General features: G+C 45.6%; 1 protein-coding gene across 2 annotated transcripts in view; it reads right to left on the bottom strand.

The window, feature by feature from the left end:
• Tln2 (talin 2) overlaps window positions 1–14611 on the bottom strand; it is a 401214-nt gene that overhangs the window by 125147 nt on the left and 261456 nt on the right. For both annotated transcript variants that reach the window (XM_055597884.1, XM_055597875.1), the window contains exons 17-21: window positions 11774–11882; window positions 10186–10394; window positions 9583–9681; window positions 3339–3506; window positions 1610–1904 (exon numbers count right to left, since the gene is read on the bottom strand). In XM_055597884.1, coding sequence (XP_055453859.1) covers window positions 1610–1904; window positions 3339–3506; window positions 9583–9681; window positions 10186–10394; window positions 11774–11882 — 880 coding nt within the window. The remainder of the gene's footprint in view (window positions 1–1609; window positions 1905–3338; window positions 3507–9582; window positions 9682–10185; window positions 10395–11773; window positions 11883–14611) is intronic.

Below are 14611 nucleotides of genomic sequence, written 5' to 3' on the forward strand. Positions count from 1 at the left end.
TTTTGGAAGATGTTAGCAATGGGAGGAAGAAGAAAGGTGGGATTCTATCTCTGCAACTTAAAAAAAAAAAAAAAAAAAAGGTAAAGCTAGAATTATTGTAAAATAAAAGGTTTACATAAAATAAGCCAAACCAAGAAGACCATCAGCAGGAAATGCATGCAGTAGTCCAGTTTGTTAGTGACTTAAGAAGCATCTGAAAGAAGACAAGATAATTTTTTAAGCAACAACCAATCGATTGCCAGGTCTGTGGCACACACCTGTAATCCCTGGACATCACTGGCCAACACAGAGTATCACAAGGCCAATGCTAGCCCTGACTACGTAGGAGAGTCTTCCGCTAAAGTCTAACCAAACAAAAAGGACCATCTCCCAGAACTTGTTAGAAAGTATGTCTGTACACCCACAAAGCAATGGGAAGCAAACCTCTTAATCTTAAAGCTCAGCTGGTAGAGTTGCAAATCCTTTTTGGAAAGAAATTTCACTAAGAAGTTTGAACTTCAAAATCCATGTATCAGTTAGCTGGGCAATTCCACAGATAGGCATTTGCCAGCACATACAAAACTCGGAAAGCAAGGAAGCTTATATTTTCAAGAAGGCTCTTTGTAGGAACATTTTTGTAAAAGAAAAACAAACTGGGAAACTAAAGGTCTATTATCAGGTAATCAGCCAAAGGGCTGGAGGCTAAGCTCAGCGGTAGAGTGCTAGCCTCATACAGCCAGAGCCCTGGGTTTGAGCCCTAGCACTGAGAAAAACAGTTAATAGAGTGTATGATTATGCCTCCAAAATGGAATGTGCTACTGTCATTAAAACAAAAACAAACAAACAAACAAAAAAAAACAACAAATGCATAGGTGGACATGGAAAAATTCCTAGTGTGCATTAACATGATAACATTTATATAAACTCTGAAGGGGCCTGCATCTGTTCCCCTACACACAACCTTCTGATAAATGTCCTGATAAGTGAGAGGAACTGTGAGGTGACAGGTATGCTAACCTGTCCACTGTAGCAGCCATTTTGCCTTGTAACAGTACAAAAATCAAGTAGTCAGTTATGGGGACTGAGAGGCCATACTGGCAAATTGAATTCAGAGCAGTTTACTTTTCAACAGATGGAAAGGCACACTGCATACATAATTTTAACTTACAGCATGAGTATATTGCACTATATTAAAATGCCCCTATCTCTCCTCAGAAAATGCCAACAAGGGCTGTGGTCTGGGTCCTTCCTTCAATCCCATCTGCTGTCTAGTGTCCTTCCTGGTTCTCTACAGTGAACTTGGAGGAGATTTCTAATGGCTCTTTAAATAGATGTCTTCATTTCAAGCTTTGTTCCTGTTTCCTCTGTGGCTGCTCCAACTTTATCAACTACGTACTGGGGAAAAGGGGCTTATTAATATTATTAATCCAAAGAATGAAATTCTGGTGAAGTTTTTAATTGTGGCTCTGGAAGAGAAGATGGGGATTCCAGGATCTTTCTCTGTGGCACAGTGAGGAAGTTTTGGGTTACGGAAGATGCGCTGTTGCTCTTGCTAGTTACTCTAGAAGATGATAGCACCATAAGGAAAACCCAAACCCATCCAATCCCTCTTCTCAAGCCAGTGCCTCACCGGCATCGCCCATGGAACTGAAGATGCTCTCGGTGACACACATGATCGTGTCGGTGGCCTGGTCATAGCGGCCAATGGGCTCGCCTCGGCTGGCGAACTGCCGCACGTGCTGCAGGAGGTCGTGCAGGGCCTGGCTGACCACACTGGCCGCCGCACTGACCTGCTTCAGGAGCTCACTGTCACCAGTGGCTGCCTGACAGGCTCGGACACAGTTCTCCACAGAGCGGTCCACCAGCTTCCCGGCCTCAATCAGCTGCTCCTGGCACACAGGAGAGCTGATGGTGGGGCTCACAACCTGGAAAGACACAGAAAGGCTTGCTGTGTAGATGCTCCTGGTGCCCCAGGGTGCCTGACATGTCCCTCGAGTCCCTTCGTGCCTCACTGAGCACACATATCAGGGAACCAGCTCATCCAATGTGGTAAACCACACACACAATTACACTTTCTTTGTGATTTGAGAAATCCTGCTACTTAGTCATGCACAGCAACCTCATTACCTCATTATAGAAGGACAAAGTCCTGATATTTACTAATTATATGCTTGTCCTCTTAGGGTACCATAAGTGAATCTTCTAGGCTGAGATAAGACAACTGACTACCTACAAGAGGCATCCAAAACTCTGCCACTGTTTCCTCAGAGACTAGGGAAAGTGTGCCAGTTACCCGTGGACTCCAGGGCCAGCAGAAGGATCACTAAGGATGCCTCAGTATGCTCCAAATCCTCTCCTAGGGTGGGAAACGGAAGTCCTTCAACCACAGATATACAAAGCCAGGGATGGAAAGCCCAGAAGCAGAAGCCTCCCACCCTCAGGGAAGTAGACACGCATGATGAGATGGAAGGGCACCCGGAGTCAGGCAGGTCTGAGTCATAACCCCAGTCCTGCTTATTTCCACGGCTGAAAGCTTCTCACTAGCATCGAGGGACCTCGGGTGCCTCATCCGTAAATGAAGGCTAATGGCGCGCCATGTGCGGGACTGCTGAGAAGGCCCAATGGCGTGATTCTGGCACCATGAACACATCCTGGAGCCACTGGCAGTGCCGGGATGAGTGCACCTCCCCAAGGAGCCACGCTTCAGTACACACTTGTGTGTGATGTTGTGTCACCCACTGCAAAGACTCTCCCCCCACGCCCCCCACGCCCCGCCAGCGACAAAGCTTCTCTGTGTAGCCCTGGCTCTCCTGGAACTCGCTCTGTAGACCAGGCTGTCCTCGAACTCACAGAGATCCGCTGGGCTGGAATTAGAGACATGCAAAGCCTCTTTTATGCACTGGAAATAAGATGCATTCAGAGGCCCGAAGGGAGACACAGCAATTTGCATCTAACCATAGACGAGCCGACAATAAAAGCAGAATTAGATTGCTTATACTAAAATTCTGTCACGTCTGGCTGAGTGTGGTGGCACACAACTTTGATTCCAGCATGTGGGAGGCAGAAGCAGACAGATCTCTGTGGGCTCAATTCAGTCTCCCATAGATAGTTCCAGAAGAACCAAGATACATAGTAAGACCTTGTCTCTACCCCCGACCCCTTAAAAAACAAACAAACAAAATACAAAAAACCCCCCCCCCCCAAAAAAAAAAAAAAAAACAACACAGAAAACCAACCAACCGACCAACAAGCCTATCATATCCCCTAAAAGAACACATCTGAAACAAGGCTATTTAATGACTGGTGGCAGGTGAGAGTATATGGCACTGTAAGGCGGGCTGGCTCGTCAGCTGCCTCACCTTAGCACATGCCACAAGCTGGGAGGTGGAGAGGGCACACTGGGTGGCTGCAGCAATCACCCTGTTCTGTAGGACGGTGTCTTCAGCCACCTGGGCCACATTCTTCGCCTTCAGCACCAGCATGGCAGCAGCATTGGCAACAGCTTTAGCCAGACTCATTAAAACATCCTAAGAAAAGGAGAACAGAACTACTCATTCATTTTCTTTTTTTTTAAATCACCCTTCAAACACCAAACCATCTCATTTTTATCCCTTTTTTTTTTAAATGTGACTCATCCTCACAAGAAACGAAAACAAAACAAACAAACAAAACAATAACAATAACATTGTATCCAAATAACAATGTGTGTCCCTGTAGACACTGAGTAGTACAGGTTTCAGCAGGTCAGGGGCTGAGGAGATGGCTCAGTCAATAAAGTGCAAGCAGCAGGACCTGAGGCTGGATCCCCAGCACAGGTGTAAGCCACCAGCAAAGTGCACACATTCCAAATGTGCTGTCTGTCAGGCCAGGAGACAGGCAGATTCTTGGGGCCGGCTGGTCGGCCTGCCTAGTCTAATCAGTGAGCTTCTGATCCAAGGAGAGGCTCTGTCTCACCAAGAGTTCATTTGACATTGAACTCTGGCACACACAGGCACACATAGGTGCATGCCTACCAAACAAACACATGTACAAACATATGAGCATACAGAGATCATCCAAAATAACACACACGAAAATAAAAAATGAAACAGTGTGAACAGGAATGATTTGGCTGCTGATTCACACTGATTCCTGGCTCTTGTATGTGTGACGGCTGTGTGGCATCAGGAGAAGCTGAATATGTTTCAGACGACACCAATACTGCAGCAGGTAGGCATTAAATCATGGCCTCCAAATCATCATGCCCCGGAGTGAGGGTAAGCTGAAAATTCATCTTTTGGATGCCTAGCTTGCACAAGCGACCACGGTATGCCAGCTGCTCCTCTGCCTCCAGAGGGCAACGTAGGACACACACAGACAAATTGCTGGCACCAACTCCTGCAGCTGGAGAGCCAAAGACTGCTCTGAACATAACTTAGCCTCAGCATCCAGAGCCTTCTGCATAGGGACTGCATTATGCAAAGTAGAAGAGAACTTGCACAAATAAGCTAGTGGCAAGATGACGGGGAGGGGCTGGTAGACTGCTTGCCCAGCAGAGATGGCACCATGCCTGTGAACCAGTTATGATGGTGCCTACCTGTAATCCCAACACTTAGAAGGTGGAACAGGGCAACTGGGGCAGGGGGCCCAGTCTTCAAGGTCATCCTGGGCTAGTCTAATTTGGAGGCCAGCTTAGAACACAGGAAACCCCATATCAAACAACAGCCATATCCGACTATAGATGATAGGACTTCGAGAATTTAAAGTTCAGTTTATAAAAGGCACTCTTGCCTGCAAGAGGGAGAATCCTTTGATTTGGACTGCCCGATCTGCTACCCATCTGTTACACCTGAAGAAGAACTGCTTTCACATTTAATTTACTTCAACGCTGTAGATATTGAAAGCACCTTATTTGATTCGGAACTGCCTTCCCTAACATCCAAGCCATTGTTACTAGCAAGCATGTTAAGGCTTTTCTCCAGAGGAAATATTAGTTATTTATAAGATAATATTTAAAAAAAGCACATTTTGGTTCTCAATGTCAAGGGAACCCATAGGGTCTTTACAGTGAAAGATTTTATGGGAAAATGTATTGAAAAGTCTAGCCTGTGTAGTTTACAGTGGAGAAGAATATACGTGAAACAGGCAACTCTAAAAAGGAGCAAATAGCCTGAAGAAGCTGATCGGGGCTGGAGAGAGAGAGATGGCTCATTAGGGAGAAGACTGCTATGCTGATGACCAGAGCTTGGTCTCTGGGACCCACATGACTGAAGAAGGGAACCGACTCCCCAAGCCGTCCCTGACCTCCACATGTGTGCAGTGGTAAAGTGGTAAGCATGGACACACACACATGCACTCACACACAAATGTAGTAAAACAAAGAAGAAGAAGAAAAAAAACAACTTCTTTTTAAAATGGACAAAAACAAAGTGGCCTTAAAGGAATCGTTTACTGTGACCCTTCATCGGTCTGTGACAGAAACTGAGTGTCCAAGAAAAAACTGTGAAACGTGCAGCCTTCAGGAGTCAAGCGGTGCTTGTCGCCTACACAACTTCCAAGAATTGTTCCCAATATGCCTCCCCTCATAACCCCCAACGGATCTTGAACATTTGTCTCTGAATTCATGTTACAAGCAATTTGGATGCCACCAATTACTAACAAGATTTTTAAGCATAACTTTCTGAAGCCCAATCAGAACACTCTCTCATGTGACAAGAATCCACCTGATCACACAGGGACCGAGACTGGGTCACCCATAACCACAACTGTCGAAAAGGACTTTGTTTGAGTCATTTAAAGAAATGCTGTTTCTATTAATTTTGTCCAAAACAGATGCAGTCAGGAAAAGAATGGGATACTGCAGTTATAGCTTTGTCAATTTCTCAGTAAGTCCACTATTGTAGAGCTTGTGTGAGAAAAATTCTTGTCAGCTTTCGGAACATGCAGTACATGAGAACCCCAGAGGGACTCAAGACTCAGAAAAACAGAGCGGAAATCCATTGCCAGGCTGACCCAGGACACAGGAGGCTGGGGAGCACCATCTTGCTACACTAGTCTTCATCAAAACAGCCCACTCTCTGGAACATTCTACCCCATCCCTGAGCCTGCCTCTCTGGCATGGCCAAAGAAAGAGAAACAAACAGGAGGCAGGCCTGTGTCTGAGTGTAGTGGAGTCAGTCCATCAGAGGAAGAGAGAGGAAGCCAAGCTCGAGAAACCCGCAAGGGCGAATGACAGGTTTTATGGGAACCCACAGTACTGCTCCATCACCCTCCACACAGACAAAAGTATAGTTTCTGGGTGTGTGCTTGAGTGTGGGGACCAGAGCACAAGCTCAGAGGCCATTCCTCAGGAGGTCTACCTTGTTTGTACGTTTGTTTTGAGGTAGAGTGTCTCACTGGCCATAGGTTTGACAATTCAGCTGGCCAGTGAGTCCCAGGGGATACCCCTCTCCGTCTTCCAGGCCCTGACACTGCAAATAATCTTACTGTGTAAGCTCTGCTTTAAACATGAGAACTGGGGATTTAACTCAGGTCCTCAAGCTTTCATGGCACGTACACTCCCGAATGAACCGTCTCCCCAGCCCCCCAAAAGCAATACTGTTGAGGAGAGTAAATTGAGTGCTTAAAGATAATGAAGCCTAGCAACATAGCTGAATCTAATAGAGACCAAATTCCTACGAGTTACCTGCCTATGAGGATTCTCTGTACTAACATAAAATGTAAGGCGAGCACGAAGACAGTATGATGACCTGGAAGGGAGGCAGGGTGGGGACAAGAGCGGAGGTCACTGGGGTACATCATGCGGTAAACAGTGAAGTCCGCACACGGTGAGGTGGTCCCTGGAAATCTCAATGTAGAAATGACTCCCAGGAAGCTAAGATCCAGACTCCACTCTACACAAATATCTTACTGTACCTCGGGACATGAAAGAGTCCTGTGGTCCTAGAATCATTGAGTACAGGGACAGGAAGAAGACATAGATACATCTATGGACAAAAGTGTAAGCTTCTCTTCACACATACAATCATGATTTAATGATACATCCTGTCCCAACAATTCTAGAGTAAAAGGTATCCTGGCTGGTTTTCTGTCAACTTGACACAAGCTAGAGTCATCTGAAAGGAGGGAACCTCAACTGAGAAAATGCCTCCATAAGATCCGGCTGAAAGCCATTTCCTTAATTAGTGACTGCTGAGGACAAGCTCAGCCATTGGTCGTGGTGCTATCCCTGGGCTAGTGGTCTTGGATTCTTTAAGAAAGCGGGCCACAGGAGAAAGCCTAAGCAGAGTCTGTCCATGGCCTCTGCATCAGCTCCTGCCCCCAGGTTCCTGTCCTCGCTTCTGTCAATGACAGGCTACACTGTGAAAGTGTAAGCCAAATAAGCCCTTTTCTTCCCAAGCTGCTTTGGCCATGGCGTATTGTCATAGTAAAACTAAATAAGACAAGTGCCATACAAAACAGCTGCCCATGAGGTAAAAAGCCAGAATGCCAGGGGAAGCTAAGGGGGAAAAAGCTGTTTGAACTCTTTCTAGAAAACATTATGATGTCACTGACCAGTGAAGAGGTGGTCAAAGGAGGTGTAGCCAGAAATGCATCCTCTTGCATTGTGGGAAGGATTTATTTAGGGTATTAAGTGTCTGATAAAAATGTTTGTTTTTTTTCAGTCTGGAGAGATGGCTCAGCCCATTAATAGCAGTGGCTGTTCTTCCAGAGGTCCTGAGTTCAATTCCCAGCAGCCACATAGTAATTCGCAATGTCAAAAATGGAACTTGATACTCTCTTGGAGTACAGATATACATGAAGACAGAGCACTCATATACATAAATAAATAAATCTTTTTTAAAAAAAGGTGTTATTTTTCTAAGTTTGGTGATAACATATGGTGTCAGTTCCTAAATGTTTGAAATGTTGTGATTTCTGATCTCTAAATCAGTGTTTCACATATAGCTGTATGATGCATTATGATATAATAATTTAGAAAACATGCTTTAAAAAGAAAAGGCCAGGGTTGAGGCTGTAGCTCAGTTGGTAGAGCGCTTGCCTAACATGCATGATGTCGTGTTCAATTCTCAGCACTACATAAGCAAGGCATGGTAGAACATGCCTGTAGTCACAGCACATGGGAGATGAAGGCAGGATGATCAGAAGTTCAAAGTCAACCTCAGATATAGAGTGAGCTTGAGGCTAGCTCATGCTACCCGAGGCCACACTGCAAAGACTGAAAAACAGCCAAGTGGTCCAGAGTGCTTGCTGCTGTTGCACAGGGCCTCGGTTTGGTTCCCGTACACATTTTGGGAAGCTCAAAACTGACTGTAACTCCACCTCTAGGGGACTGGACACCTCCTGGCCTCTTGAGGGTACCCTCACGCACATTCATACGGGCACACACACAGATACACGCATTTACATAAATAAGAACAAATTAAGATAAAACAAAAAGTGAAAAGTAAAGGCCGGTGAAACTCAACTGAATTATCATACAATGAATTTGATAGATTTGGATAAGGGTGTTCTTCAGGAAGCCTAGCTTAGGAATTTAATACTCTAACTGGGATGGACTTAGACTTAACTTGCAAAACCAGAGACTTTTAAAGAGGAATAAGGGACCCTGGCTCCCAAGTATACGAGCAGAGCTCGCCCTGGCCTAGAACCTCAGTCTTACTCCTTAACACTTCTGCTGTGAGGTTAGGAGGGGTCAGACAAGCTGAGATCTTGTCTGAGCTTCAATGTGGTGAAACTGGCACCAAATCAAGCCAGCTGCAAACAGTAGCAACAGCTGCTCAGCAGAGGACAAGCAGCACAAGACTCTGGTATTGGAAAGTAAAGGTCACAGAAACGACTTCTCAGTCGGGGTGGGGCACACCCACACTGACCTGAGCTCAGTCAGCAAGCGCTTGCTGGATTGGCCCGAGATAAACACCCAGAGCCTAGGTTAAGAAACACAATAATTCAGAAAACATGTTTAAAAAGTCAAGGCCCGAGCTGGAGATAGAGCTCAGCGTATACAATGGTGCACACTTGTAACCTCAGAACTGGGGAGGCTTGACCGATAGCCAGGCTGACTCAATCAACGACTCCCAGGCCCTAGTGAGAAACTGTCTGGAAAACAGTAACAAGATAGACAGCACCCCAAGAAAAGACATCAGAGCCTGACCTCTGGCCTCCACACACATGTGCACATACATGCAAGTACACCAACAGCTTCATATAAAATCTAAACAACATCAATGACAAAAAGAAGGAGGGCATGGAAAACTGCTCCCCACAAAATAAAACAAGGCTTGCTGAGAACGCTAAGTATGTAGGCTGGGTGGCCAACAGAAAGGGGCCACAATTACTTTATCCACTGTTTGGTTTAGAAGATGTCCAAGGACTGGTGAACAACTAGAAAGGCTAAGTAAGTGCTTTAGAGGATGATGCACAAGAGAAGTGACCTGGGTTTTTCCATTAGAACATATATTTATTTGATCGACACTAAAAGCCCTCAGTACTCCAATCATCTCCTTTGATCTTACTCTCAGCAACCTCAGGAAGACCGGCCTAGTGTTCTAATCCATCCTCCCTGCCAGGTCGGACTCATCCCTCAGACCCCTTTCCAAGACGGGGGAGCTGCAGACATCTTACTTGGAATCGCTCATCTGTCTCGTTCTCTCCGATTTGTCTCAGGAGATCTCCGCTGGCTTGGCCGATGCTCCCGGCAGCAGTCAAAACAGTCTGTCGAGGCTACAAACAGATAACACGATCTGGTTGAAAAGAAAATGAATTTCTTCCCATGTCTCACCACGCATCAGTATATCGAGGAATCGCACAGATCAGCTCCTCCCACGCACAAATGAAGATCTCCAGTTGTATGCCAGGTAGGAGGAAAAAAAAAAAATCCCGGTGAGATTGATGCAAGGAAACACTCATCAACCAGTAACAGGCAGATGCGCTTGAAACTTCCAGTGAACGGGTCTTGCACAATTAGAACAAAGCTGGTTTGTACAGGAGTTCGGTTGCAAACCTGTATGTGTGCCCTTTGTGTACTAGTTGGGACAGTTTCTACTGCGAGGGCCACCCTCCCAAGGGTTGAAGCACAGGATCTGACCCGTTCCAGTAACTCAATACTACCTTGTGGTACTACTTTGCTGCAAGAGGATGGGAGAAACCTTTCAGGAAGCCAGAGCTATACCGACCTGAAGACACAGATGCCTCGTCTGAATAGGACTGTGTGTCCTTAGGGCTCACCTCTCCAGAAGTAGGCTGCACGGCCTTCAGCAAATCCGACACGGCCCCGGCAAGGGTCCTGGCAGCTCTGAGAAGGTCTTCCCCACTGCCTACATCATCGTCCATGAGGGCCGCCAGCAGCTTGACGCCCTTGGACATTTCGGTCAGGTTGGAAGAAATTGTAGTGATCGCACAGCCCACAGCTGTGTAGTCAGTGTCTGCGGGGTCACCTGAGACCAAGACCAAAGGAGAGTGGTGATGGACAAGGAGGTGAGCAGCCCCGACGAGACTGTCTCCAAATTCCCGTTGGTGCTTCAACATCATGCGGGTATCACATATACAACTCTGAGGAACTCTGTGAGACGGACAACTCCCTGGCTCAAAGGTGGCTTCAATAATGTCCACTCACCTGGAACTCCCACATACTGAAATAGTGAACAGGCTCCTTTAGAATTCCAAAGCAAAGGCTCTTGAATTTGAGGGAGCGAGTGGGAGGAATTGGAATAGCAGTGGTGGTAGGGGTTTGGAAATGATGAAAATATAGTGTACTCTGGTGTGAAATTTCACCATATGTGTGTGTATGTATGTATGTATGTATGTATGTATGTATGTATGTATGTATAAAGTTTCAAAGTAGGGGCCAGTGAGACAGCTCAACAGGTAAAAAGTGCTTGAAGTCTGACGACCCATATTGGTTCCTCACAATCTCAATGGTGGAGGAGAGCTCTAACTCCTGAAACTTGCTCTCCACTTGCACAGTGTGGCACGTGTGTATAAGTCCACCCACACTTCAGTGTAACAAAATTAAAAAATAAAAAAGGCATTTTCTGTACAAAAAAAAAAAAAAAAAAAAAAGACCCACATCTAACCCCTAGAACCTATATTATTAAAAAAAAAAAAAAAGCTAGTCATGATGGTATAAACTTGCAATCTTAATGCTGGAGATGTGGAGACAAGCACACCCCTGGGCCTGCTGGCCAGCTAGCTTGGACTGCCTGCAGAGTTTCAGGTCAATGAGATACCCATCTCAACAAAAAGAAAGACGTGCAAAGTTGTCCTCTGTGCAAATGCACACAACTCAGATTCCAAAGCATGCACCGCCATCCCACAGCCCCAGCCCAGGGGTCATTCTGCTCCTGAAATCCTGGCACACTGCACATAGAAGCCTAGGCATTTTGTGGCTCACACCAGATGATGTGAGACTGGGAGCCAGGCTACCCCAGAAGAAACAACTACTGGACAAGACGGGCAAAGGATGGATGCCTGCCACGTCCAGACCCTTTCTAGACTGTAAACTCTGCAAGGGGGGAAACTGGCCTCAAAGACTTTCAAGGATGTGAACAGGCTGACAGACAACGAACAGCACTGAGTAAGTGCTTTTTAATGATACATGACATCAACGAAAAGGAATGAGATGTTTCTTAGATTTCTCTTAAATCATTTGGAACAAATGTGTAAAGCAGCCAGATGTCTAAAAATAGACTGTCTTTTCACAGTATAGAAATCTGTTGCTTCAATGAAAGAACGAATACACGAACACACACACACCACACACACGCACACACACACACCCCACACACACTACAGTATAGGTTACTCAGCAACTTACCTGCTGTAAGGTTGACAACGGAAGCTGTTCCAGCTGTGATAGCATCTACTTGAGAATGGATTTCATGTTTGGATTCATCCACTTTGTTCTGAACCCATACCCTAGATGCCTATAAAACCAGACAATGGAATGACATAATCACAGCACTGAATTGCCCAGGAGACCAGGGAGGTTGAGGCATACAATGATACCAGCATTTGGCAGCACTCTGCTCCCTGGGCCAGCAGTGAATATGCCCAGGTCATCTTAAACAATTTTCTGAACAAGCGTCTTGTGTGTTCAGGGGCATTGAAATGCACAGAAACTCTCTGTATGTATCTTATACTACCATTTAACAAATGTTTACAACTTGTAGAAAAACATAATTTGGTATGGCTTATCTAGGTGAATACAACTGAGGGTCAAACATCACCTATATCACTTCCTCCAAGGTCCAGGGACCATCACAGAAGAGGGGGAGAAAATACTGTAAAACCTGGAGAGACGAGTGGTGTGGTGGTTTGAACAAGACTGTCCCCAAGGGTTCATGTTTGCATGCTCAGTCCTCAGTTGGTGAAACTATTGGAAAAGCATTAGGAGGCATGGTCTTGTTGGAGGAGGTGTTATCACTGGGGCCAGGCTTGGAGGTTTCCAAATTCTGAAAGAACCTCTCTGTCTCCTGCTTACAGATCAAGACGGAGCTTTCAGCTCTTCCTTGTAACATGCTCTAACTCCAACATCACGGACTCTCACCCTCTGAAACCATAAAGCCTATTTAAATGCTTTCTTTTATAAGTTGTCTTTGCCATGGTGTCACAGCAATAGAAAGTAAGACAAATAGAGTGCTGTGGTATGCTGTCCTCCACATGGCCATGACCTCCTTGGGACTTTCGGCAGCTAGATTACTTGGAACAGATCTGTGCAAGACTGGCTCCAACAGGAAGGCAGGAGAGACTCATAAGGCCTTGCCCCACGCTGAGGACTGACAGGCAGTTAATGGTTGCTGGGAGAAAGATGTTTTTTGCCAGGGGTGTTGCTACCAAGAAGCAATACATGTTCCCATACATAACCCTTCACCCATGCTCCTCTGGGTGAAGTTTAACCCCGATTAAACTCACAGGTTCATACAACAGCAACAAACAGGATGAATGAGCAATGAATAGGTCAACAGAAATGGGAAGAGAATGAGAGAAGGCAAGGGGGCATATATGATTAAAGGATATTACATATGTGTGTGAAAACTTCACAATGAAACTCACTATTCTATGGAATTAGGATATGCTAATAACATTAATGGCACATAATAATTCTGCATGTATACTAACACTAATGCTAGATGGAAATTTTCACTTTGCTTTTCTAGGGAGCAGAGTTAGAGCTTCAGCATGTCAGCTCACCGGGTTCTTGACCAACACTGAAGATTTTCCTATTGACATGACATGAAGCGTCATGAGGAAAATCAAATATCAAGGCCATATGCAGGTGGCATTTTCCCCAGTGTGCCTGGGAAGATGGGATGAGGCTCCTCCTCTGTGCCTGACTTAATTCCACTAGGTGACTGGACAATGACAAATTATACTCACATCCCAGGCCTTACCATTCTCCTACTCTACAGACTCAAAAGACATTCCTAGCTCTCGTATTTTGTTTCAACCCATCAGGTGTGTCCAACCTGAAGACATTGGGCTACAAGTGGCCGAGGATATCTATGAACATAACCCAATACAAAAATGAAAGTTTATTTAAAATATTATGAGATTTGTATGTGTGACTTATTATTGATGTTGTTTTATAATTCACTTATGTCAAAAGTTTGGTTATGCCTGCTAGTAAACTATTTTCTAGCATTTCGGGGATCACTTAACAAATAATGATTTAGACTGATAATGATGGCCCTGCAGGTAAGACACCGATCTAGGCTCAAGGGAACCACATATTTATCTTAGTGCCTTCTAAGTCTTCAAGAACTGTCAACTGGGACAGTCGCCTCCGCATATTTTAAAGCTCTGTCTCCCAAGTGTTCTGGATAGGAAATTCCATCATTTATTCTCATTCTTGCATTCCCTGAGCAAAATATATAAGGAATCCAGGGAGAGAAATGGTACCAAAGGCAGAAGAAACCTCCAGCCACACCAGCACAGAGATGAAAAACAGCATTCAGGAACAATTTTGAAAAAGTGATCCCACTAGACAAGATGAGGCCGCAGACCACATCTCGGCTGCAGCGCCTGCAATGTTATCAGTCTATCTTGCAGCAGTGGTTTCTCAAGATACTGCTCATCCAAAGGGGGAAAAAAAAAATCAATCCAATCCCCCACTCCCACCTCCACTGATGCTCAGGCCTGCCCACACGGACTGATCTGTGCAACCTGAGATTAATTTGTGATACTTTGCAGGTGAAGAGAAAGAAGGAGAGGGAGATTAAGAAAGGTGGGGGGAGCTAGTCAGGGCTTTCCGAAGTGTAGCATGCCCACAAATCACAGCGACAGCTGGCTCACTGGCACAGGGACATGGGATGCTGACAGGCCTGTGATTTCTGCTTCTCTCCTAAGAACCTCGGTGATGTCAGTGCTGCTGTCCTGCAGATCACGGCCTGAAGCGTGAGGCATTAGCTGACTCTGTGCAGCAGCAGCAGCAGCAGCAGCAGCTGATACCAGCAGGCCTTGGGGCTCATCACCTCACCCTGCTACAACACCCAGTAGTACAATAGCTAGCTCACGGGTCCACAAAACACTCACAGACAGGAGTATCAGTATCTCTGGGAATGTGTTGGAAACACACATTCTTAGGCCCCACCCCATACCCACTAGATCAAAAACACATGCTAAGAACAGAACACAAGGGAAGATGATGGCTAGG

Source organism: Psammomys obesus, unplaced genomic scaffold, assembly GCF_907164565.1.
Source record: "Psammomys obesus unplaced genomic scaffold, mPsaObe1.curated_primary_1811, whole genome shotgun sequence".
NCBI classification, from domain to species: Eukaryota; Metazoa; Chordata; class Mammalia; order Rodentia; family Muridae; genus Psammomys; species Psammomys obesus.